Here is a 22,637-nt window from a genome sequence, read left to right as displayed (position 1 = left end):
TGTAACTGCTGCAATGAGTCATTAAACAAAGGAGGTCGAACTAACCTTTGATTGAGTTTCCTAAATGTAGCTCTAGTGAAAGTTCAGTCAGGAAGACTTTACTCTGCACACTGGTTTTCATGTTTATTCTCATTCTGTGTCACATCTTCTCCTCCACATGTGCTCACTCATATTCACCTGGTCACATCTATCAAATAGCACTGCTCCACTCCCTCATCGTTAGTCTATCATACTGCTCCTGTCTTTTTTAAATATGGCTTTCTCCTCCACTAGTTCATTCATGACATCGTTGAGAGCGACCCTCCACCTCCCCGTCAACACCAAGCCTCCCCATATTTCAGATTATAGGTCCAATGTGTTTCTCAGCTTGCTAACGTTTAAATGTCGACACAACAAGAGTAAGAGATCACAACTCACTCTTAAAACAAGCTTTGTAATCTCCTCTGAATCATTACAAACAGGTCAGACTGCAGCTTCCTCTCCATCTCATGGAACAAATGTGTCCATCAGACGCCTCCGTAGAGTTTGAATCGTTCCTGTGAAATTATTCAGAGCGATCCCACAGTGCTGACACCTCACACATCAAGCCTTCAAAAAGCACAAGTGACGAGCCGGCTGGCTGAGCCATCTGCTGCGTGTGCATGTGTTTGTAAGGGAGGTGAGCTCGTTTCAATGCTTGTGTGTGTGTGGTTAAAAACGGGACGGTCCCTCACATCCTGTCTAAGCTGTTTGCCTGCAGCACCTGCCACCGTGTCATTTCTGCACAGCCACACACATCTCTGAGCCGAGCGCTGAGGCAGCCTCCTGACTCATCTGACTGTCAAACGAAGGTAAAAAGATCATCTTCTTTCATTTAAAGCCCAGATTCTGAGGCGCTGTGCCTTCCTGACCTGCCAGCAGCAGGGTGGCGGGTTACTGCAAAGTCCACATCCATACGGCACAGGATGTGGGAGAGAGGATTTCTGTTTTAACTGAAATAAAAGAGATAAAACGGTTTAATCTGTGTCTGCTTCTGCCAGAGGAAACTTTTTATTCTGCACTTTGTAGCACAGACTCCTCTATTGTCAACGACGCTGACAGTTTGCATTCGCTGAGAAAAAAAACTTGGTGAGGAGGGATGTCAGTGGGTGAATAAAATATACATCATCACCTCCGTCCTTGACCAGGTGAACTGTCCTGAATATATCTGCTGCGTCCACACATCGGCTCAGCCCGACTTCACACAGACGTTTCATTAAGGAGCTGGAAGGAAAAAGTTGGGAGAGAGAATTCAGCTGTTTGAGGCTCACTCCCTACAGATGACAATAACTAATCAGACCTGTTTTGTTTTTTTTAACCAGGCTGTAAACATTTAGGCTTTTTTCCCTGTTGTGTGTATGTGACTCCCGGTGTTACTGGAGACAGCCTCTAGCGGACACAAACTGCAGGATTTTGCACTTCCACATGTGCTTCATTTTTGAAGATGGGAGGTTGCCTCTTAGGATGAACTCCACACAGTATAAGTCTGTCAATCTTTTGTTGTGTACAGAGCGTATTTAAAAAAACAACCAGACCCCTCTGAGAGTCAGGAGGAAAAGTGAAGTACATGAAGTGAAGTGAAGAGGCTGTCGAGTGTGTATGACTCCAAGAAATCACTGAGCTATTTTATATGCTTCACACACTCCTGACTTCAAAGAGACTTTCAAATCAATTAGCCTCGTCGAAACCACCGTTTCCTTTTCCTCTCCCTCTCTCTCTCTCTCTACTCACTCTCTCTCTACTCACTCTCCCTCTCTCTCCCTCTCCCTCCCTCTCCCTCTCTCTCTACTCACTCTCCCTCCCTCCCTCTCCCTCCTCTCCCTCTTTCTTTCAGTATTCACAGACCTTAACCTGAATGTTTTGATACAGTACAGTGAAATGCACACTGAGCAGAGGCTGCTCAGCTTTTCTTTGATGTTTGATTAAACAAACTATTGTTTTGCATAATGAGACCTGAGCTGACCTTAGAGGAATAACTCAGCTTCATTAATTCATTCACAGTTTACTCACTCCTGTTTGCAGCACAAAGTACTTTATCTGTCTTTCCTTCTTTGAGTACAGATCCTGTGTGAGGGCTGTGAGGGTCCTGTGTGTTACCATGGGAACAAATTGATGGTCCATGAAGGGCAGCCGCCTCGTCCTCAGAGGTTAATATGATGTGTTTCCATCGGCCTCAAGCTCTCACATTTACTCAGCATATTTGAGTTTGCTTACACTGAACAGTCAAGTGAAAAACTACACTGCAAAAACTCAAGTCTTAATATGAGCAACTTTTCCAGCCAAGTCCTGAATAAGATCCAGATTGATAAAGTAAAAATGAGGCCTGGGTCGCATATAATGTGGTGAAACTGAAGCCAGAAAAATGTGCTTAAAGTTCTTGAATGAAGGCAAAGAGCTCATGTTAGGAAACTTAAAGGTGGAGTCTGTTTGTAAACACAACATTCAAAGTGGACCCCTCCTCATGGGCTCATCGCCCCCAGGAGCACACACTCACTGCAGGATGTAGTGCATACGTTTACTGCTTGTGGATACACTGACCAAGTCTGGAAACTGGTCTGGTAGCTGGAGACGTGCCAGTTCACTTCCTGAGCTCTGCCGAGGTAACCTTGAGCAAGGCACCAAACCCCCCCAAAACCAGTTAGGAGCCCACACTCTGACATCTCTCCATTAGTGCATGTTCACAGGATCCTGTTTGTGTATGTGTGTATTTCAGCCTCTGTGTGTTTGTAGCATGTCTAACAACAGAGTGTAAAACTGAATTTCCCCCTGTGGGATTAGTAAAGGATATCTTCTTCTTTTTCTTCTTCTTACACTTCAAGCTGCTGCCTGTCCAACAGGAAGCAGATCAACTCCACGTCTGCGGGTAAAGCCAACACGAGGTTCACCCTCGTTTTAGAACAAGCCTTGTTGTTAATATCGTCATCATCATCAAGGTCGTAGGTGTTCATAAGGAGCTGGGAGCTGCAGATCGAGTTTGGTAGTTCGTTCGACCACTGGAGGGGCGTCTATGATTTTTACCCCAGATTAAAACTCATGACAGCTTCTGTGAATGTAGAGATGATCTCTGATGACCAGGATGTAAATCAGTAGAGCACACATGAACTCAAAGAAACAAACTGTAGATGCATGTGTACCTCTCCTCATCTTTGCTTCATGCATTAAGAGACAAATATCACATTTGATCTCTTTGAATGAGAGCGCGTTGAAAAGTTCTCCTCTCTTTTATCTTCTGATGTCACAGGGTTACGACCTTTACTAAAGCAGGCCGCTGCTGGATCCAGATGTTCATCTTGTTCAGGGGTCAATCATCAATGTGATACATCTCCTTTTAAATAAATGTCATATCCTTCCTACCACTTTTAAACTATGTGTGATGTTGTGATAAACGTATACAAAGTTCTTAGGATGGTGAATCCTTATGAAAGGCTCAGTCATTATTTAATCCACCCTGCTGCCACAAGATGGAGCTGTTCTCCATCGTTTCATAAAGTGAAATAATATTCTACATGTGTTCAGATCTGCAGCTGAAGATGTGGGTTAAAAGAAAACAGCACCTGTACATGCTTCAACTACAACAGAACTCCTGTTTCATAAAGAGCATGTTTCAGACGTACTGGAGGTGGAGAGTGATTTTAGTTTGTCATGAGGAGGTGATGTTACGGACATAACAAAGAGGCAAGGCGTTTGTAAATACATAGCAAAGGTAAAGTGAACGTGAGGGGGAAACAGAAAGAGAGAGTGGGAGTGGGGACGACATGCCACAGGTCGGAGTCGATCCCAGGCCGCACCCTTTGGAGGAAACAGGTAGGTGGCAGGTTGGGACCCAAAAGTGTGTCGAGGAGGAGTTTTCAGTGGGTCAAGATATGCTTCTCTTTTCTGTGGATGTTTTTAAATGTGTTTGTTTTGTCCAGTTTTTTGCTTCTGTCACAAGTTCTGTATTCTGTGAGGTCGTACGTATTACTGAGGGTCCTACGTCCAATTTGTCGAAAAATATCAGAATTTTGAGTCGCAGTTTCTCATGGAGGAGTCGGCGGGTCCTCAGGGTAGTTGGCCTGGAGGACGCCTGCACATATCCACAGCACCAGCGAGCAGCTCTCACTCCACCTGAACATCCGACCTGTAGAGCCTCTGTGGATCAGAAGATTCAGACACACTCACCACAGCAATAAAAGAAATACTGTAAATCTTTATTCCATGCTGCAACATTCGTACAGATAAGCTTTTTTTTTAACAGATGTGTTTCGTCCTCATGGAACAATCTGATCAACCAAGAAACTCTTCATTGTTTTCTTCCAGAAGCAGCTTATTGCTCTCTTTAACAAAGTGTGATGTGTTCAAACAGGAACATGTTTCCTGTGTGATCAGGTGACAGGTGTCAGATTACTTTAGTCGTGACACATCGAGGTGTAAACAGAACTTCTGTGGTCCAAATCAAAATGACAAAATAAGAAAAGCAAAATTAAATATCTAATGAGGAACATGACTATGATGGCTACGTGTTGGAAAAACAACATGATTAAAAACAAACTATATTACATGGTTTTCAGTCAGCACAGCAGAAAAAGAAACGCTACCACGTCTAGTTGCTGCGTCGCTACTTCTGACCTCGCCTTGAGCTGCACGAGCGTAAAAAAAAGACTCATTTGTAAAAAGCAGTGGTTATAGATGCACGCACATTCACGAGCCCCGCGCGCCGTCACAGTTTATAAACTTCATTTGAAATGTCAGATGACCGAGAACATTAAAGCTTCATTCATGTGGCAGTGATGGAAAACAAAAATCAACAAAAAAAAAAAACAAGTCACGATAGAAGACGTGATCCAGGAAGTAGCGGGGAGATAAAAGTTTCATACGCGCAGTAATAAAAGTGGTGATGTGAAGTGAGGATGGGGCTGAGGCTTGTTCAGAACAGACAGAAACGTCATTGTTGAAATCGTGTTTTTTTTAAAAGTCGTGATGTCACACTCATAATCTCACACACTGTCGCCCACAGGGGGAACGAGAGAGAGAGGGGGGGTGGGGGGGACCGGACAGTGAGTGAACCTGAGGTAGCAAAGCCAAATCAAACACACTTTGGAATCCATAATGTAAGAAAATAAAATACCCGACACACATTAGTGCATCTCTCCTGAAACCACCAAAATCATTTGTACACTCTCAAGTCCAAAACTAGATTTCTATAAAAACATTTTACACCAGAAATTCACTTGTTTCTGATCCGCATCCTGAGAGAGGTCAAAGTCCTAGCTCCGCTGTACAGTCATCATCAATCCCCAGCGTCACCACACACACACACACACGGTCGTAGCAGGAAGACGTTCTGACGCAGCGCTTCATCACAGCCGAGCTGAACACCGTGAAGCGAAGAGGGAAACTGAGCAGAAGTGATGCACGCTGGGAGTTTTCCTGCGGTATAAAAACAAATGAGTATATACAAAAATATACATCCTAACAAGACGTCCCCAGCAGAGGCGTTTTCTTTTTCCTCGCCCATTTTGTAAACTTTTAGAACCAACATTTGGAGTTTTTTTCAGATAAAAATAAAAAGAGAGAAGGCATTTCTTCAAACAGTCCGTTAAACCAATGAGCGTCTTTTCTTTCCTGAAAATATTCTGCAGCGCCTTCAAGTCCACAGAGGAGATTTTTAAAAACTCTTTGTAAAAAATAAAATCTAAAATACAAATCAGTTGGTCAATCCGTTGGCTGTTTTGGGTTTGTCTAGTGAGGCGTCTCAGGCGTCACGCTGGGACAAAGAGGACGAGAGTCCGTCGCTTTTCTTAGTAGATGCCGGGAATGATCCGGTAGCGGACAGTCCGGCAGTACTCGTCCCACGCCGAGCCGTACTTCCTCCTGCACTCGGTCATGTCGCGGGAGTCTCTGTGCACGAGCAGGATGATGAAGTAGATCATGTAGTACCATGGAAGGAGGTGACTGAAGCCTGGACAAGAGAGAGACACGTTTAAATACTAATGACATGTCATCATGTCTGCTGTCATCTTTAAAGACATTATCTTATCTAGAAAGTTGGTTGTGTCCTATATATCTGTCTGACTGAAATCCCAGTATAACATACTGAGGCTCGTCATTACCGGGAGGTCAGTCGACATGACGCAACTGAAAGTCACTCCCACTCAGTGTGTATTGCATGCAGTGACTTCTCTGAGATACTTTTTGTTTTTGAGGTGACTAAACGGCTTCAGAACAACTGAACTTTTTTAACTTACTGTAAAATGCAGGGATCGTTCCTGCCTGAACAACAAGCCCGGTGCAGTCTAGGCCTGTGAAGGCTGTTCCGTTATGAGCCGGGGATCCAGCCTGAAGATTTCTGCCTTTCAATAAGGCAGTTTTTTCTTAACAGTTTAACTTTTGCTGTTTTGAAGTGCTCATGATGGATTAAGCCGGGTCTTTGTAATATATATTAAGTAAGGTGTTTTACCAGCTTATTGTAAAGTGTCTCGAGATAATACTTGTTATGAGTTGACCCTATACAAATAAAGATTGATGAGAATATAAGTCGCACCAGTAAATGACGCAGTTTAAGGTTTAAATGGTCGTCCTGCGTGACGATTTCTATCAGAATCAGAAATACTTAATTAATCCCAGGGGGAAATTTGTTTGCTACAGTTGCTTATAACATCAAAAATCAGTAGGAAGTAAGATAAGTTCACAATATAAAATGAAATAAAAATAGTAATAACAATATAATAAGCATAAGTACCAAGTGAAAGCAGTAATAAGTAATAAGCTATGTTTTAAGCGCAGGTAATTGAGAATATAAACAATTTTTACAAATATGAACACTGATGGATTAACTGCGTAGATATTGCACGGTTCATGTATAGATTACAAGTTTGATGTATAAATATTGTCCAGTTTTCAACAGATTGCACAGTTTTAGTAGAGAAATAGTCAAGGTAATAGTCCAGGAAAATTGCAGACTCAGTGTGTGACTCTCAAATGGAAGAGTTATAGAGTCTGATGGCCACAGGCAGGAATGACCGTCTGTGGCGTTCTGTGGTGCATCTATCGTGTTCAACAAAGTCTACAACGTGCAGTTTCTGTTTCGCTCTTGTAGTTCTGTTTTCTCTTTGTGGAGTTTGCTCTCCTACTAGCTACAGTACGGTAGTCGAGCTCTCAGCCTGCAGTGAAAGTTGTGAAGCAGAGACTCCTAGTGTGCGAGCTCTCTGTCCGACTCCGCTGGTCTCTCTTTAACTTTAATATGGGACTCTTTCATTTAGAAGTTTATTTACTGAACAATATACCATCGTCTTCGTCAGCACAGCGTGCAACACACAATGAATGGGGATGTTTTTTTATATAGAGTCTGGTCCTATGTAGTGTGTGATGGCTGCACCCACAGTAATGACGGTACGTGTTTAAGCATTTTATACAGGTATATTGGTCACACTAAAGGTAATAAAGGTGTGTCTTATACACCGGAGTTTATGGTAATGACATTTATACGTAGTCGTCTCATTAGAGTGAGAGTGGATCCGTCACTGATTAACTCTCTTACTGTTTGATAACTTTAACGTTCATGTGAACTCACCACAAGGCAGGGACCAGGCCAGAGCCATGAGGAGGTCTCCCAGGTAGTTGGGGTGGCGGACCACACCCCACCAGCCAGACACCAGCAGACTTTTCCCTGTCGCCGTGGGGATGGTGTTCAGATCTGGACAGAACAGACAAACACAGTAGGGTCACGATCAATCACTGAACTTCTATGTTTAATTGAAATAGCAGGTTGTCTATTCTAGAGTTTAGCATTTCAGATCAGATTTTTATTTTCTAGTCTTCTGACTACTCAAAGTTCTTTTACACTGCAGGTCACACCTACACATTCACACACTGATGGTAGAGACTGCTGAGTAAAGAGACCATCAGAAGTAACTAAACTATTCATTCACATTGACAGCAGGAGCAATTTGGGGTTAAGTGTCTTGCCCAAGGACACTCTGACATGTGACTGCAGGAGCTCGGGATCGAACCCCCGACCATCAGGTTGAGAGACAATTGACTCTACCAACTGAGCCTGTCTTATCCTATGGCTACTTTACTTCCTGTGTGGGTCCAAACCTACTTTTATTTTGAAAAACAATCGTGAACTTCTGGTAGACTGAAGGTTACAAGAACTAAAGTACGGAAAAGAGGCTTTGATGGAAAAGTTACTGAAAACAGTTGAAGAGGAGGAATCAAAGAGAACTGTTTGATCTCATAATAATAATTAATATGTGATATATTACTAGTCCCCGTGTCATGAGATATTCATGTTCCTGGGTTTAATCCAGCGTTCCTGTTAAATGTGCCAAATAAATTCAAAAGAATCATCATCTGAGTATTTCTTCATAAACATAACTGTATTCTCTCTGACTCATCCTGCACTCCAGTTGACTCATTTCTAAACCAAGAGAACTTACGTGACAGTTTGGGGTCTGACGGGTTTCTCCTGAAGGCGTTTTTCTCAGAGTTGGATGTCCTGAAGATGTAGAAGCCGACAACTGAAACAGAGAGAAACCAGAGGACACAAAGTTAAAACATGAAGATGCACGTGTGATACCTACAGTTTATTTCCATAAACAGTTAGCTGCGTCCTACACACCAGAGTGACTGATACACCAGTATATATAATGCTGACCAACACGTACCTCACCATCACACACAATGACCTGCACGTGACCTCAACTTGACCTAAAACTTCACTGTCATGCTTACAAGCTGTGTCGGGACAGAGCCACGCTGACTAGGCTGGCAGCGCCACTTTTACCTTCTTTCCTCCGTCATGAGGTCATCACGGTGCATTTAAAGCAAACTGGTTCAATGAAAGACTCCTCAATTAAAATCAACGAGTGACCAGAGGAGGTGGGCAGCGAGACTTCCCGTGTCTGTTCTACCGTAATGTAGGTAGAAAGAGTACAAGCTCCACAAAGTGAAGACACATGGTACTTAAGGAGCTGCACAGAAACTGAACTTTGTAGATTTCCCTGAACAAAGTGGAAATCATCCCGCAGGAAGACAGTTTTAACCTTTTTGTTCCTTCTGAGAGAACTCCACACACAGACTGTGATTCATATTCTGGATTCTCTGTAGCTCTTTCTAATTTCATCTGTTTTCCCCACATGGAGTTTGTAATCCTGCTAGATGACCTCCTGAACCATGTTTAAGTTTATCATTATGAAGTATGGATCAGCAGCACACCAACAACTTGCTGAGAGACCTCACTTGACTTCATTTCCTGAACATAGTACCCCAGCTTTCTTAAGAAGCATGACTATGACCTAATGAGAAAGCTGCTGAAAAGTGGAGCCAGCAGCCCAGACCACGTGGTTAAGTAGTCCAGGGGGGGCAGCTGCACACTCAGCTTTTTATATAGTATGGTTTATAGGATGAAGCAGACTGAAAGATCTACATGTAAACATCATATTAAATAACACAATTTGTTCCTTCTTACGTTTGAGTGTGACGATAGTTGCGAGGGCGGGGAGGCTCAGCAGGTTCGGGTGGCTGACCAGGTAGTAGGCCTGAAGGGTGTAAGTAAAGGGAACCCACACCAGATCCCCAAACGCCAACATAAAGCCAAAACCATCGTGCATCAAGTCCATGGTGGTCAGGATGGCCTCCTGGGGAAACAGGAAGACACGGTTAATCAGCTGCTTCTAAACGACAGACATGTAATGTCTTTAAAAGAACACTTTCTTTATCACACTATTTTAAATGTGTTATAATTCAGCGTGTCATGATTAGCTGAGCTCACCTCGTTCCAGAGGCCGTCCACCACATAGAGAAGCTGGAAGAGGTTGACGAGGATCATCGAGTATGATGGAGCATCCAGACCCTGCAGCTTCATCTCAGCCAGTGCCATCGCAAAGTTGATCAAACACTGAAGAATGCAGAGACACAATTATTCACAACGATTGCAAATGTTTAACACTTAATGTAAGGATGTGTGTGAGGATGCTGACGTTCAGTGGTCACAAGATAAATATCCAAAATGCCAAAGAATCGAAGCTGAACGTCTGCACCGACTGTATCAGAGGAAAACACAACGCTGTCAATCACTTCCTGCCTGACTGAGGTTAGAAGTTAATTCTACACATGGCCACTAGAGGGCAGTGTGGGGAAAGAAATAATAGTACCAGTTTCTTAAAATCCATTATTAGCAGTATGGAAAATAAAAAGATCAAATGAACAAATAGAGAAATTAAAGAATGAAAACATAAAATCAACTTTGAAGTCTGTCACATGCTCAGTGATTTTACAAGACAAAGACGTGTGTCTGCTCACCCAGCCAATCAGACCAGGGCGCATCTCACAGAAGAATTTCAGGTCAAAGCTTTTGATGCGAGGATTGAGCTCACGTCCTTTGAAAAAGTCATACAGCACATGTCCTGTTGAAAAATGAAAAATAAAAAGTATGACACAGCTGAGTCAAAAATACGACCAGAAACACACAATAAATCTGAGCAGTAATCAGGAAAATATAAAGCCTTCCTCTTACCAGAGTTCCCCCCAAGTGCCAGATGCTCTGGGGCAGCGTAGCGAGAGCGGACGAACAGGTAGATGCTGAGCAGCACAGAGATGAGGAAGGAGGCTGTGGCCAGCTGCAGGAAGTGGCTGTGGATGTAGGTGAGGTCAAAGCCCTGATGCACCGCTGATGCAGCCAGGACAGAACTCAACAGGATGGCAAAGAAGCCTTAGGACAGAGGACAAAAAAAGAAACATGAGCGGCACTTACTAACATTTGTTGACTTCACTGCGGTACGAGTAGCAGAGAGAGAGCTCACCATTGGTTCTGTACTTCAGCCGTTCCCCAGTCCTCAGTGGCATCCCCTCACTCAGCTGGAGAGGTAAAAAGAAGATACTGGGATTAGAACAGCGGACCAATTAAAATAACTTATTCACAAGGAGCCAGAGGAGGGCAAATTAATTCATATCACAGTATTTTTGTTTGCAGTAACAGTATTATATCGTGGTACTACCACATTAAAAGGGGTGGCACATGTGAACACACTATGACCCTCCTTCTCCCTCTCAAAAAAGCCAGTGATGCCCTCACTCAGCTCACTCGAGACTAAAGAGGAATGTTTCATTGAGTCACTGTGTCTACGATCTGTAGCTTTGTGACGGATTCTGTGTGGTTCTAGTTTTTTCTCTCTCTCCTGTGAATGAGTGTTAAGCAGCTGCTGCTGAAAACACCACACTTCCTTATATGGCTCTTTCAAAATAAAAGTGTTTCAACGACAAGCGAGTCGTCAGTCACAACTTGAAGCAGGTCGACTGTTGTACTAGAGAGTCAGTAAACACAGAGCCGCTCGACACAGTCCGCCTGCCTCTGCACTTCAAAGTCAGAGTGAAAACATGCAGAAGACCGGGACTCGACCTGAGCTGTCACAAATCTCTGTGTTTCTACCTCTTTTTACACGGGACCGTGGCTGGTAGCGTCATCGTTTCCTAGTGAAAGCACTGCAGCCACATGCGTGTATTTAAACTGGTGATCCATGTCTTGCAACTTGGTAACAGAGTTGTGCTATAAATAATGAACTCGCTGGATAATAGCATTCATGGCTCACAGGGTGTGAGGACAGCCGCGGTAAGCTCACACATACTTTTATCTGACAGGTTGACATTTACTTCAGGCACTAAATCAGATGATTTCAGACACCCGAGGATAGACGAGGAGACAGGACAGAGAAGATCAAAGACGTCTGACAGCCGTGCTTGATCTTTGTTAAGAAGAAAGTTCTGCTAGGGCTGACTAACTGAACACTAAAGTGTTTATACGGTTTATGATTAAGGTACTGAGGAAGTAATCTGAGTGAGTGTAGAGAAGAGTGCAAACAACTTCCTCTTTCCTGTGGATCATCTCATTAACCGTGACTCCTGACCATTAATCCAATCTCCACTTCCTGCCAGAGTTAACAGAAAATCTTGTGCTGCTTCACCTGTGTCTTTCCAGCATACGAGAACATAGGGAGCTAGGAAGCTGAAACATCTCCACCTCTGTCTGTTGGTTCAGTGGAAACCCTCACTGATGATGTTTCACACTAGTTAACAGAGGAGAAATGTCTGGAACTACAACCAACTCAGTTAATCTCTATTAGCTAGTCACTCACCCTTCCGATCGGCAGGATGTAGATCAAGGCCTGGAATAACATCCAGAGGACAACATATCCAAATGCCTGGGCATCCCAGAAGGTTTCGAGGGGGGGCAGAGGAGGGGGGAAGTTGGCGAGGCTGGGGTCTTCCAGGTTTACTTGGAGTACCACGAAGAGAACCCAGGCCGGCAGGAAGAGCAACCAGAAGTACGCTCCTGTTAGAAAGAAAAGACAAACCAGGACATGTTGTAAACTTTATCAGGATTTGTTTACTTGTTGAGCTGAACACAACCGAAAATCATGAGAGTAGTTTATGACAAATACAATTAAGTTAAGAGAATAATCCTCCTTTTGTTCTTGGCTCATGAATGTGTCACATCACCTAGAATGAAACATATGCATGTTTTATGCTAGCACAGAAGGGCACCGAGGCTAGCAGCCGTATATAGAAATGGCTTTCCTATCCATCATTAATCTACCTATCTTCCCTCCAAAGTCGAGCGGGGTTGGGATGGCAGCAGGCGCTGCAGCCAGCTTGGCTTCCTTCTCCTCCAGCTGCTCTGGTTTGACCTCGGCTTGTTTGGCATCTCCGTCGTCCTTCCTGCGGCGCAGATTGTATCGGCTTTGGTTCTTCTCAGGCTCCGCCTCCACCTGAGAAAGACAGAAAAGAACAACACTTATTTGGAATTCATAAAAACTCACATCAGAGTTCAAAGTTAAACATAATGAAAACAATTTTAACCAAGTGGGGTTGTAAGTCCGGTCAGTGCTGAGAGTCAATGAGGCGGGACGTATCAGCCATGACGCACTCTCAGAACACATCGAATACTTCGGATTTAGCATTCTATAAATCCTCTAAACAAACAAATAGAACATGCTAAATGGACTTGAGCTTGTATATTTCTTTACTAGTCTTCTGACTACTCAAAGCTCTTTTACACTGCAGGTCACACCTACACATTCACACACTGATGGTAGAGGCTGCTGAGTAAAGATTCCATCAGAAGTTACGAATCACATTCATACACATTCACTCAGCAGCAGGATAAACTTGGGGTTAAGTGTCTTGCTGAAGGACACTCTGACATGTGGCTGCAAGAGCTGGCTCTCTCACTCTGTTTGTGTTGCATAATTAAGTAAACATCTACAAACTGCTAAACTGTCTAAATAACGCTATCTGATACCAAGAGAACTTTCCAAACTGAAGAGAGAGACAGCAGCGTTTTTCCCTGTATGATGATCACAGTAATCTGAAGTACAGAGAATTTTACTTTTGGACTCTTTCTGTGTATCTTGTACCTTGTGTGATAAACATTAACAGAACATTTCCAGAACTCTTGTGTTTGAATATCTTGAGCACATGAACCACTGGTTATATGAGTGGAGCTGCAAACAGCCTGCAACGAGTCCAAACGACAACAAAGGAAGAGAAATTAACTGATCTTGCAGGAAAATTGAATCTCTTTTGTCGTTCTCTGCCCAGGTTTTAAAGGAGGAAAGTTCAGGCCTTCTGTACTGTTGTTCAGAAACGTGTTACTTTAACACAACTGGCAGAAAAGATGAATTCCTCATGTGAAAATCAGTACACTAAGATCAAATGAGAGAAAGGTTATTCCAATGAAAAAGATCAAATCACAATCTAAACATTAAAGAATCACATCTATCAGTACGTTTCCAACAGATTGTCTCGTTAAGGGGACATGTTCTGTTGATGAAGTCATCATATGGCTTTACTTACTGAAAAAAGGCTCAGACTGAGCTCCTTTATTGTCCCCCCTCAGAAAGCTTCTTACAGAGGGTATACCTATTCAGGATTACCACAAGGTCACATAGTCATACTGACTAAGAGTGACACCAGAAGCCAGATGATAGTTGGTATGCTGTTCTACTTAGACATCTGATTAAAAACAAAAACAAGCTACCAGAAACCAAACAGACGTAGAGAGTAAGGCAAAACAAAGAAGTGAAACACCTGCACTGCCGTCTATACAAGTCTTTTTTTTTTTTATTCTTTGGTGTAGAGCAGCAAAGCTGTCATGGAAACTAAAGAGGAGGCACATGTCAGTGTGCCGTGTGACTGGCTCAATGAAGTACAATCTTCTGAGGGGAGCCTCTCTCAGCTGGAAAACACACACGGCCCCCCCAACGTGCATGCATCATGACATTCCAGCAGCTCTGACTTACCTCAAAGCCCATTCACCACCAGAAAGAGAGTAGTGCCTGGAACATGTGGGGGGTTAGTGTGTGAGTGTGTGTGTGTGTGTGTGTGTGTGTGTGTGTGTGTGTAACCTTCTATCTGATCAGAGTCATTTCAAAGTAGAAAGCCTTTGAATAAAAGAGCATCTTAGAGTTTCTATTGTCGCGGCTCAAAGACAGAACGTTTTTCAGCACTTCAGACTTTGTAGTTTTAGCCTTCACTGTCGATGATTTTGTCATCTGTGAACGAGTGTGTTGATGGCTCAGCCGGCTCCACACCGTGTTTCTCTACAGATGTACCGAGCTTCTCTCAGTGGAAACAGATGAAGCTCTTTTAGGTATCAGAGGAGAGAACTCACCTCATTCACTTTGTTAGCAGTGTTATTCTCCTCTTTCTGTATCTCCTCTGTCTTTTCATGCTTATTGTTGCTATTGTTCTCGGCGAGTATTGTCTGATCCTGTCCGTCACACAATGGAGGGAGATTGATGGAAATGGAGAGAGAGACAAAAAAAGGAGAGAAAAAAAAACAACAAGGTGAGGAACAGGCAGAGGGAACGTGAGAGAGTGTTGTGGTCACAATCCAGAAGGACAGACAGAAACACGTTTCCCCACAATGACGAGGTACTGATGGTGGAGGACAGCACACCATGGACTAGATCGTCTTTTATACGTTTTTCCCCCCCTTCAACACCATCCTTTCATGTCCCGGCCTCTCAAAGCTTTCACCTACTTCTTTAACAAACAGACGTGAACATGTGTGTAAGACTGAATGTGAAGGATGTAAACTAAACCAGTACCTAACCTCGTGTTAAACACATCTTACATTAAACAATGATGACAGTTCAGTATGTAAACATTGTGACACCTTCACGGATATTACCCTGCTCAAGTGTACACTCAATAAACTTCTGAGAAATCAATCAAAGCAACAGTACTTGACTTATAAATCAGAGCTTTGTGAGGTCATGGGGGCTTTGGGCTTTGGGCTTTGACCTTTGACGAGAAATCTCTTATCAGTTTATCATCGGGTCCAAGACGACCATGAAGGTGTTTATGAGATACATGAGGAGTTCCAATTCATAAGAACGGGAGGGACAAGATTACCACTCAAAAACATAAACCCCTCATGGATGGGATATGTGTAGGTGTGTAAGTGTAGAAACAAACCAACGTACAGCAACATGTTATAAAGGTGTTAAAGCCAGCTGAATTACGCTCAGTTTAAATACTTTTTGTATTTTTTTTAACCCTTTCCCACTCTTTGATAACCTCTTTCCACCTCTCTCTTTCTATTCATCAGCACTCAAACATTCCCATCTCTCATGACAGGAGACTCTGTCATGAGGCTGCTGTGGCACGTACCAGGGGACTGAGCCGGACTTCGAGTGCCTCCTTCAGCTTTGCGTCTCTGCGCGAGGACGGAGCGTTCTCTGTTATCGCTGCAGCAGCGACAGCTGCCGCCGTTCGGGAGGACGTGCGCCGTGTGGTCCTTGCTGGGGAGCGTGACCTACTGCGGCGACGGCCTGGTGATCGAGAGCGGGAGCGAGAGCGAGGACGGGTCTGGAAACCAGCTGCATTCTGAGGGGAAAAATATGGATTGAGAAACGATTACATAACTATTATAAACAATCAAATGTTGCTTTTAAAGTTTTTTTTAAGTCAACGTCATCTTTTTATATAATTTACCCTCTTCCTATGCCTGAAGAGGTTATCTGCAACCACTCCAACAACTAAATGCTGAAGTACCTTGATGTCTTGCTCCCTGAGCTCCAGTTCAGTTCCATCCTTGTAGATGACGGTGTAAAGCTGACTTTTGGCATCGAAGCTCAGCACCTTGACTTCGTAATACAGGCTGCTGCCCGGCCAGCGGCCCATCACCATGTCCCCTCTCTGGTACTTCACAGATGGCATCCTTCCTAACCTGAGGAGACACGGGGAACAAGAGATGGAGAGTGAAATATGATGAGGGGGAAGAGAGACAGAGAAAGGCAAACAGAGGTTACTCTGCTAACCACACCTACTGGAGGGGGAAACATCAACACATAGTCAGCCAATAATCATGAAACACTAACAAACTGACTCACAGTTAGCATGTGGCAGCTTTCATTCAGCCACAAACATCTATTGGAGAGTGACAGATATTAAAATGGACATGACATTTTCGCAATGCACCGTACATTCATTCTTATTTTTTAGTTAAAAACTTGTGCTGAATATCCACGTCCATGGATATTAAGGACTTATTGATGGAGTAAGTGAGTACAATCATCAATTTAAAGTTCAAAACTAGACCTTTCTCTGCTCCGCCTCAACCTCCACAGTTTGTCTGGCCAAATGAGGACGAAACTGTTTTGCATTTTTTCTTCCAATGCCTCATTAAATATTACCCAGGTTAACCTTTATGGTAAATGGACTTGAGCTTATATAGCCCTCTAGTCTTCTGACTACTCACCTACACATTCACACACTGAGGGTAGTGGTTGCTATGTAGTGAGAGCATCAGAAGTAACTAATCCCATTCACACACATTCATACACCGCCGATGAAGCAGCGGGAGCAATTCGGGGTTAAGTGTCTTGCCCGAGGACACATCGGACATGTGGCTGCAGGAACTGGGGATCTAACCCACGACCATCCAGTTGAGAGACGACCCACTACCAACTGAGCCAGAGCCTCCCAATAACCTGAGTTACTTTGTTGCTTTCATGCTCTGACATATTTTTAATTCATTTATGACACGTTGCATTCAGTCAGTTTACGAGAGCGATGACTTACAAGTTGATCATCAGGAGATGTGGGGGCGAAAGTAAGGTTAGTTATGTAGTGAAGTCAGGAAAGGGTAAAGAAGAGTACAAGAGAAAGACATTTAGTGTATTTTCATCTTCAGAGTTCTGAAACTACTGGGCAAAGATGGAACTTTTTATTTTACCCTATTTTGTTTTATCAATGAAGGTTCTGAAGAAAGGGAAATAAGAGAAGTAGTTGTATTCATTTGGCATCATTTATGTGATTGTTTTCACAAAATAGATCTGTCAGTGCAGATGAGCCTAATTGGACATAGTTAAGTGTAGCAAAGAAGGATAATTGGATACAATGAAAGGCTTTGTAAAGGCACCCTGCTCTTTCAATGTTCAAACTAAAGCACAGCATGATCTCAAACTTAAACACAGTCCGCCTTAAAGACAGCTCACGACAGAGGCATCTCAACATCTCAACCAGCTCTCAGTCTCTAAAGTTTAGAAAGACAAAGATTCATCACATAAAACATGACAGCAATATAACACTTAAGATGTGAGTGCACATGTCGTCCAAAAACGCTGAGGATAAGAGCAAGTATGGAAGGAGGACAGAGAACTTTAACTTAGTAATAATTAGAGCCCAACTGTTTAACCAGCCAGCCGATAATATCGGCTAATTTAATCAGATATCCGCTGACATTACTAAATTGAGAGTTTCATTGTATTACACCGGCAGAGGGCGCTATATGGATTACAACAAGTATCATGGCTTGATGCACGAACAGTTGAGTGACCATCTTGTCTTCATTATTTATCTTTTCCTCAAGTGTTTGATAACTGCATTTGAGGAATCAAAGCAGTACATGTGTATATCGAAATCTATCTATCTCTAAAGAGCAAACTTAGATCAAATTAAAATATCTGCAGTTTTATCGATATCTGATTTTTTTCTTTCCCTAATATCAATAACGGCCTCAAAAAACCCTGATCAGCTGGCCCTATTTATAACAACATGTTAAATAATACTTGAGCTTGTATATTTCTTTTCTAGTCTCCTGACTACTCAAAGCTCTTTTACTCTGCAGGTCACACCTACACATTCACACACTGATGGTAGAGACTGCTGTGTAGAGAGACCATCAGAGGTAACTAATTCATTCATACACCACCAACAAAAGTGTCTTCCCCAAGGACACATCGGATTTGGGATTGCAGGAGCTGGGGGTCAATCAAACCAACCTTTCACTAAAGAAAGGAGACTTCAAATGTCTGTCACCCTGCTGGACTTCACCCTGCGTTAAAGACTCTTCAGTTCAGTAATGTTGTGATACATTCAGTGTTATTTAATGGAGGATAAAGTGAGGTCATTTAAAAGTTGCAATAATTAAAGTGAATTGTTTTTGTAGACATGACAATATTGAGTCGGCCATTTTTAACTTATTGCTGAATTAATAATAACAATAATACTTTATTTGTATAGCAAATTAAAATTTAAATCACTGAAAGCATCGACCACCATCATTTCAAAGGTTCACTCAGAGTCTAAAATTAGCACCCATCACTCACCAAATGTGAGCAATAATGTAATCTGGCAAACAGAAAAAGCTTACTCTACAATCTGCACGTTTTTTTTGGGGTTTTTTTTTGACATTCGATAGTTTCATCCCAATTCTTTGATTGACCCTCGCTGATTGTTTTTTTTTGGTTGACAGGTCTAGTTCATCAATAATCTGTTAAGTACATGTTTTTATTGTCACTGGTCGCAGCGATGCGCCTGACATTCTGCAGGTTATAAATATACATTAAAGTGTACATCGGTTGTTGAAGCGGATTTCAAGTACTTCATTAACTGCTGACGGCTTCCTTTCATAAAAGTAATAATTCATTGTTAGAGTTTATAACGCTCTGTAATATTTATCTGAATGAATCCAAGCTGTTATTCTGTTACTCTACTTATATTAGTAGAGTAGAAATATCAAACTTAGAAACACATGAGTACAGTAACCTCTAAATCACAACATTACATATTAACACAGTTAAAAGATAGTTTTGTCTGTTTTATTTTGGGCCTGTCAGACCTACCAGGAAGTGAACTTTGGACTCTGATGAGATTTAATTCATTTTGGGTTCAATCTCCAAACATTCGGAGAGGCTAGACTTCAGTGCACACTTTCCAATGGCAGAAAAAAAAACCCTACTGTAGAGTGCACGAGCCCACACAAAGAGGTAAGCCAGGCAAGGTCAGCATTATGTCACATTAGAGACCAGGGAGGCTCAGTGTCTAGAAACCAGCACACTGCTGCAGAACTGCTGACGGGTCTGTCGCTGCTAGGTTTTCCCAAAGCCGTCTATCTAAACGAGGGGATCCGCTGAAGTCACAGTCCACCAGGCAAGGACTTTTACACGGGCAGCCTTTAAACTCATAGAAAACACGAGGGTGGCTGATAGGCTCCAACTCTACCAGGAGGTTTGAGGACAACAAAGCATCAAACTGAGCTCATGAAACTGTAAGAACTGCGGGTCACTTTTATTAAGTTCAGTGGACTCGTCATTTTCTTACATGTTACAAAAACACAACACAACACCTGAGTAACTGCCTCGAGAGCTGCAGCGATGAATCAAGTCCTTTCTGACAGTTTAATACAAAGAAATATGTTGAAAAACTGTTAGCAAGGGAAAATAAGATGCATTTTTATATATACAGAGTTTAGGATGTCTGTCAGAGTACATGACAACAACCATCTGTATGAAACCAACCAGGAAACGTTTGTCTTTTAATTCAATCAGAGCAGTAAACATCAACATCATGGATCTATCTCTCCAGATATCTGTAAAGGAAATCAACACGTGCCCACATCAATACGATTCAATCCTTTTACTGTAACCTAATGAAGCAAGAGTGATACAGACGAGGCTTTGTGAAAATCAATACAGTATTCAGCTAAATAACTTACTATACTGTTACTGGTCTTTAACTCACACTGTGTAGGTGATAGCTTCAGCCATGGAGTCTAATTACAGCCTCCTGTCAGCACACATGCCAATTTAAATTCCAGCGGTTGTCACCCTTTAATAAATGGCAAGGAGCGTTGAAAATCTGCTCTGATGACAATTATAGCACGGGGAGCATGAACAGGATCTCAGGATGCCAATCAACAATAAGAAGTTATCATGAGCTTATAAGTATAATAATATCTGTATCAGGTCCGATATTGACGTAATTTAAGTATTGGATATCGGACTGACAGTGCAGATCCACGTCGCCGATCCAGAAAGATATTCAAGCACTTTAAATGTTCCCAGCTTGCACAGTCTCACTTTGAAGACATTCAGACTAAACTGTAAGAAGAGCTGACAAATCGTCTCCATGACAACATTCAGACAATCTTCTATATGATTAAAAGTAAAACTCTTATACTTCAGTTTAAAACATTTAATTTGAAAACCTTACAGGTGTTTCTGCTTCCTGTTGAATGTGAAGCACAACGTTCAGATACATTCCTTTGGAATCATTTTGATTTTTACCAGTTTTGATTTATTGCTCTTTAAATAAGAAATGTAACGCCGGGTTTATTACAGCTTTGTGTAGCCTCAAACATAACACCAACAACAACAACACTATGCATTATGATTTGAAAAATATCCAAATCAGTAAAAAATGTATCGGAATCGGATGAGAACTCAAGACAAGTGGATGGATACCTCTCTACTTACAATACACTTCAAGTAGATCTGTGCTTCATCAAAGTCTCATAAGCTTTAATAAACACATAATAACTCCACTGATAGAGAAAGGCTCCAACGACCCCTTTACAAGTTTACTCACAAGGATTACTGCAAAAGTGAGAGTCAAAAACATATGCAGTCTATTCCTAATCCACTAGTAAAGTATGTAATCCTGTAAAAGAGGGAAATGAGAGAAACCCATATGAATGTCACAGACCCAAAGTAAGCGCCTGCGTTGCTCTCCTGGTTCGCCTGCCGAGGTTCATGTGGGATGTGAACCTGCTGAGAGTTTCCCATCAGTCCTCAGGTCGGCTGATGAAAGGATATGGACTGTAACGTGGGTGGGTGGAGTTTTAAATACAAGTTGGGCAGACACCCCCACCCCACATTTGGGTTGGAAAAACTTTGTTTAGCTCCATCTGGTATGCAGCCCCTTTGAGAGGAATCATGTGTTTTAGATTCAAAACAAGCAGTAACTTGTTGTGTTTCTCTTCAATTTTACTGTTACTGTGTGTGAGGAGAGGTCAGCATGGTTTCAACACAATCTTTAATCCTTGCAGTGATGCTTCGTCAAATGTATGTCCTGAAAGTCGCAACATCCGCTATTATCATCATTTTTATCTCCCAAGTCCAAAACGTGAAGATATGCAACTATTACATGCGTATATTATTTTGTCTCACAGTTTTAAAGCAAGTTAAACTATTCAGGCCACGACCTATTTGTTTTGTAAGGGGAGCAGTTTCTTTCACAACACCTAGCGTTAGCTTTGTTAGCTTCAAGACAACCCGCGTTTACAAACAAGCAAGGAGGGAAAACGTCATGCATTCAAATACCAGAAGAAACCAGATGCATCCGTAACCGAATCAACACGCCAACTCGTAGAAATTATGTTTATACAACTTGATTCAGTGATTTTATCCCAACATAACATCTTAAATAAAACCGAAAAGCAGAGGGAGCAACTGTGAGCGCAACACCCTGACAACGGTTGCCATTCACTGAACGGGCGGCGTCTAATTTCTGTCCATCTTATTCTAGCGCTCCGTTAATCTGGTTGACCGTAAACATGCACGTCGCTCAAAGTAGCGTTATAACCAGCACCACAGCTTTTAGTTAAAATTACAAACCCGATTTTTTATTAAATTATTCTTACGAAGGGGAAGCGCAATCACAACAAATACACAATTTAACAGTAAATCGCACTGAAATAAGTTGAGAGTCCAGGAACTAGTCGGCGCCCTGACTGCAGCCTGCAGAGTTAGTTTCTCAACAAAGAGAAACGTAAGGCGATTTGCTATTCTGCGTCATAAATATGAGTGTGATGTGCCGACTTACCTTGATTCTACGCGAATAATCCCAGTAATTAAAAGAGATGAACACGATATTCCTTAAAAAGACGAGGAATTAATTTATTAAGCGGTATATTTTAAAAACGGACACAGCTACAGCTCGTTCCCTCCCTCTCTGGGCGAAACCACCAGTGACAAGAAAGGCGCGAAGGCTGCTGATTGGCTCGCTCGACGTTCATTTCAAACAGCTCCGCGATCTCATTGGCTACCACTGGGTTTTAAATCAGTTGTGATTGGCTTTGAGGGAGTGACGTCTACTCTGTTTACTGGTGTCAAATTACCGTCTGACAAATGGTGGAAATGTCAAAACAGAGCAAATTAATCTCTAAAAACAACTTCTGCGTCATAATTACAGAAATATCGCAAACAAAAACACTTTATACCCAATTACATATAATAATCAAATAGACTAAAACCATCTCAATGTTTTTAATTTATAAACAATCAAACATTCACCTATATTTCTCGTTATTATATTATGAATAAGCCTATATAGCCTAATAAAAAAATAAATAA

General features: G+C 42.2%; 1 protein-coding gene across 2 annotated transcripts; it reads right to left on the bottom strand.

Annotated features, from left to right (window-relative positions):
* Window positions 1-4,186: 4,186 nt before the first annotated feature.
* On the bottom strand, window positions 4,187-22,254 carry lbr (lamin B receptor). 2 transcript variants are annotated; one of them, XM_061052704.1, is made up of 14 exons: window positions 22,108-22,254; window positions 16,054-16,228; window positions 15,670-15,885; window positions 14,666-14,764; window positions 12,590-12,761; window positions 12,129-12,325; window positions 10,800-10,854; window positions 10,514-10,708; window positions 10,300-10,403; window positions 9,770-9,895; window positions 9,467-9,635; window positions 8,436-8,516; window positions 7,568-7,690; window positions 4,187-5,956 (listed from the first exon to the last, which is right to left on the bottom strand). In XM_061052704.1, the coding sequence occupies exons 2-14, from the start codon at window positions 16,216-16,218 to the stop codon at window positions 5,796-5,798; spliced, it is 1,863 nt and encodes a 620-aa protein (XP_060908687.1). In that variant the 5' UTR covers window positions 16,219-16,228; window positions 22,108-22,254; the 3' UTR covers window positions 4,187-5,795. The 2 variants fall into 2 exon arrangements, with proteins under 2 accessions (XP_060908687.1, XP_060908686.1); XM_061052703.1 differs by lacking the exon at window positions 22,108-22,254 and adding an exon at window positions 20,989-21,126.
* Between the last annotated feature and the right edge of the window lie 383 nt (window positions 22,255-22,637).

Source organism: Labrus mixtus, chromosome 12, assembly GCF_963584025.1.
Source record: "Labrus mixtus chromosome 12, fLabMix1.1, whole genome shotgun sequence".
Lineage (NCBI taxonomy): Eukaryota > Metazoa > Chordata > Actinopteri > Labriformes > Labridae > Labrus > Labrus mixtus.
This window is presented reverse-complemented; position numbering and strand designations above follow the sequence as displayed.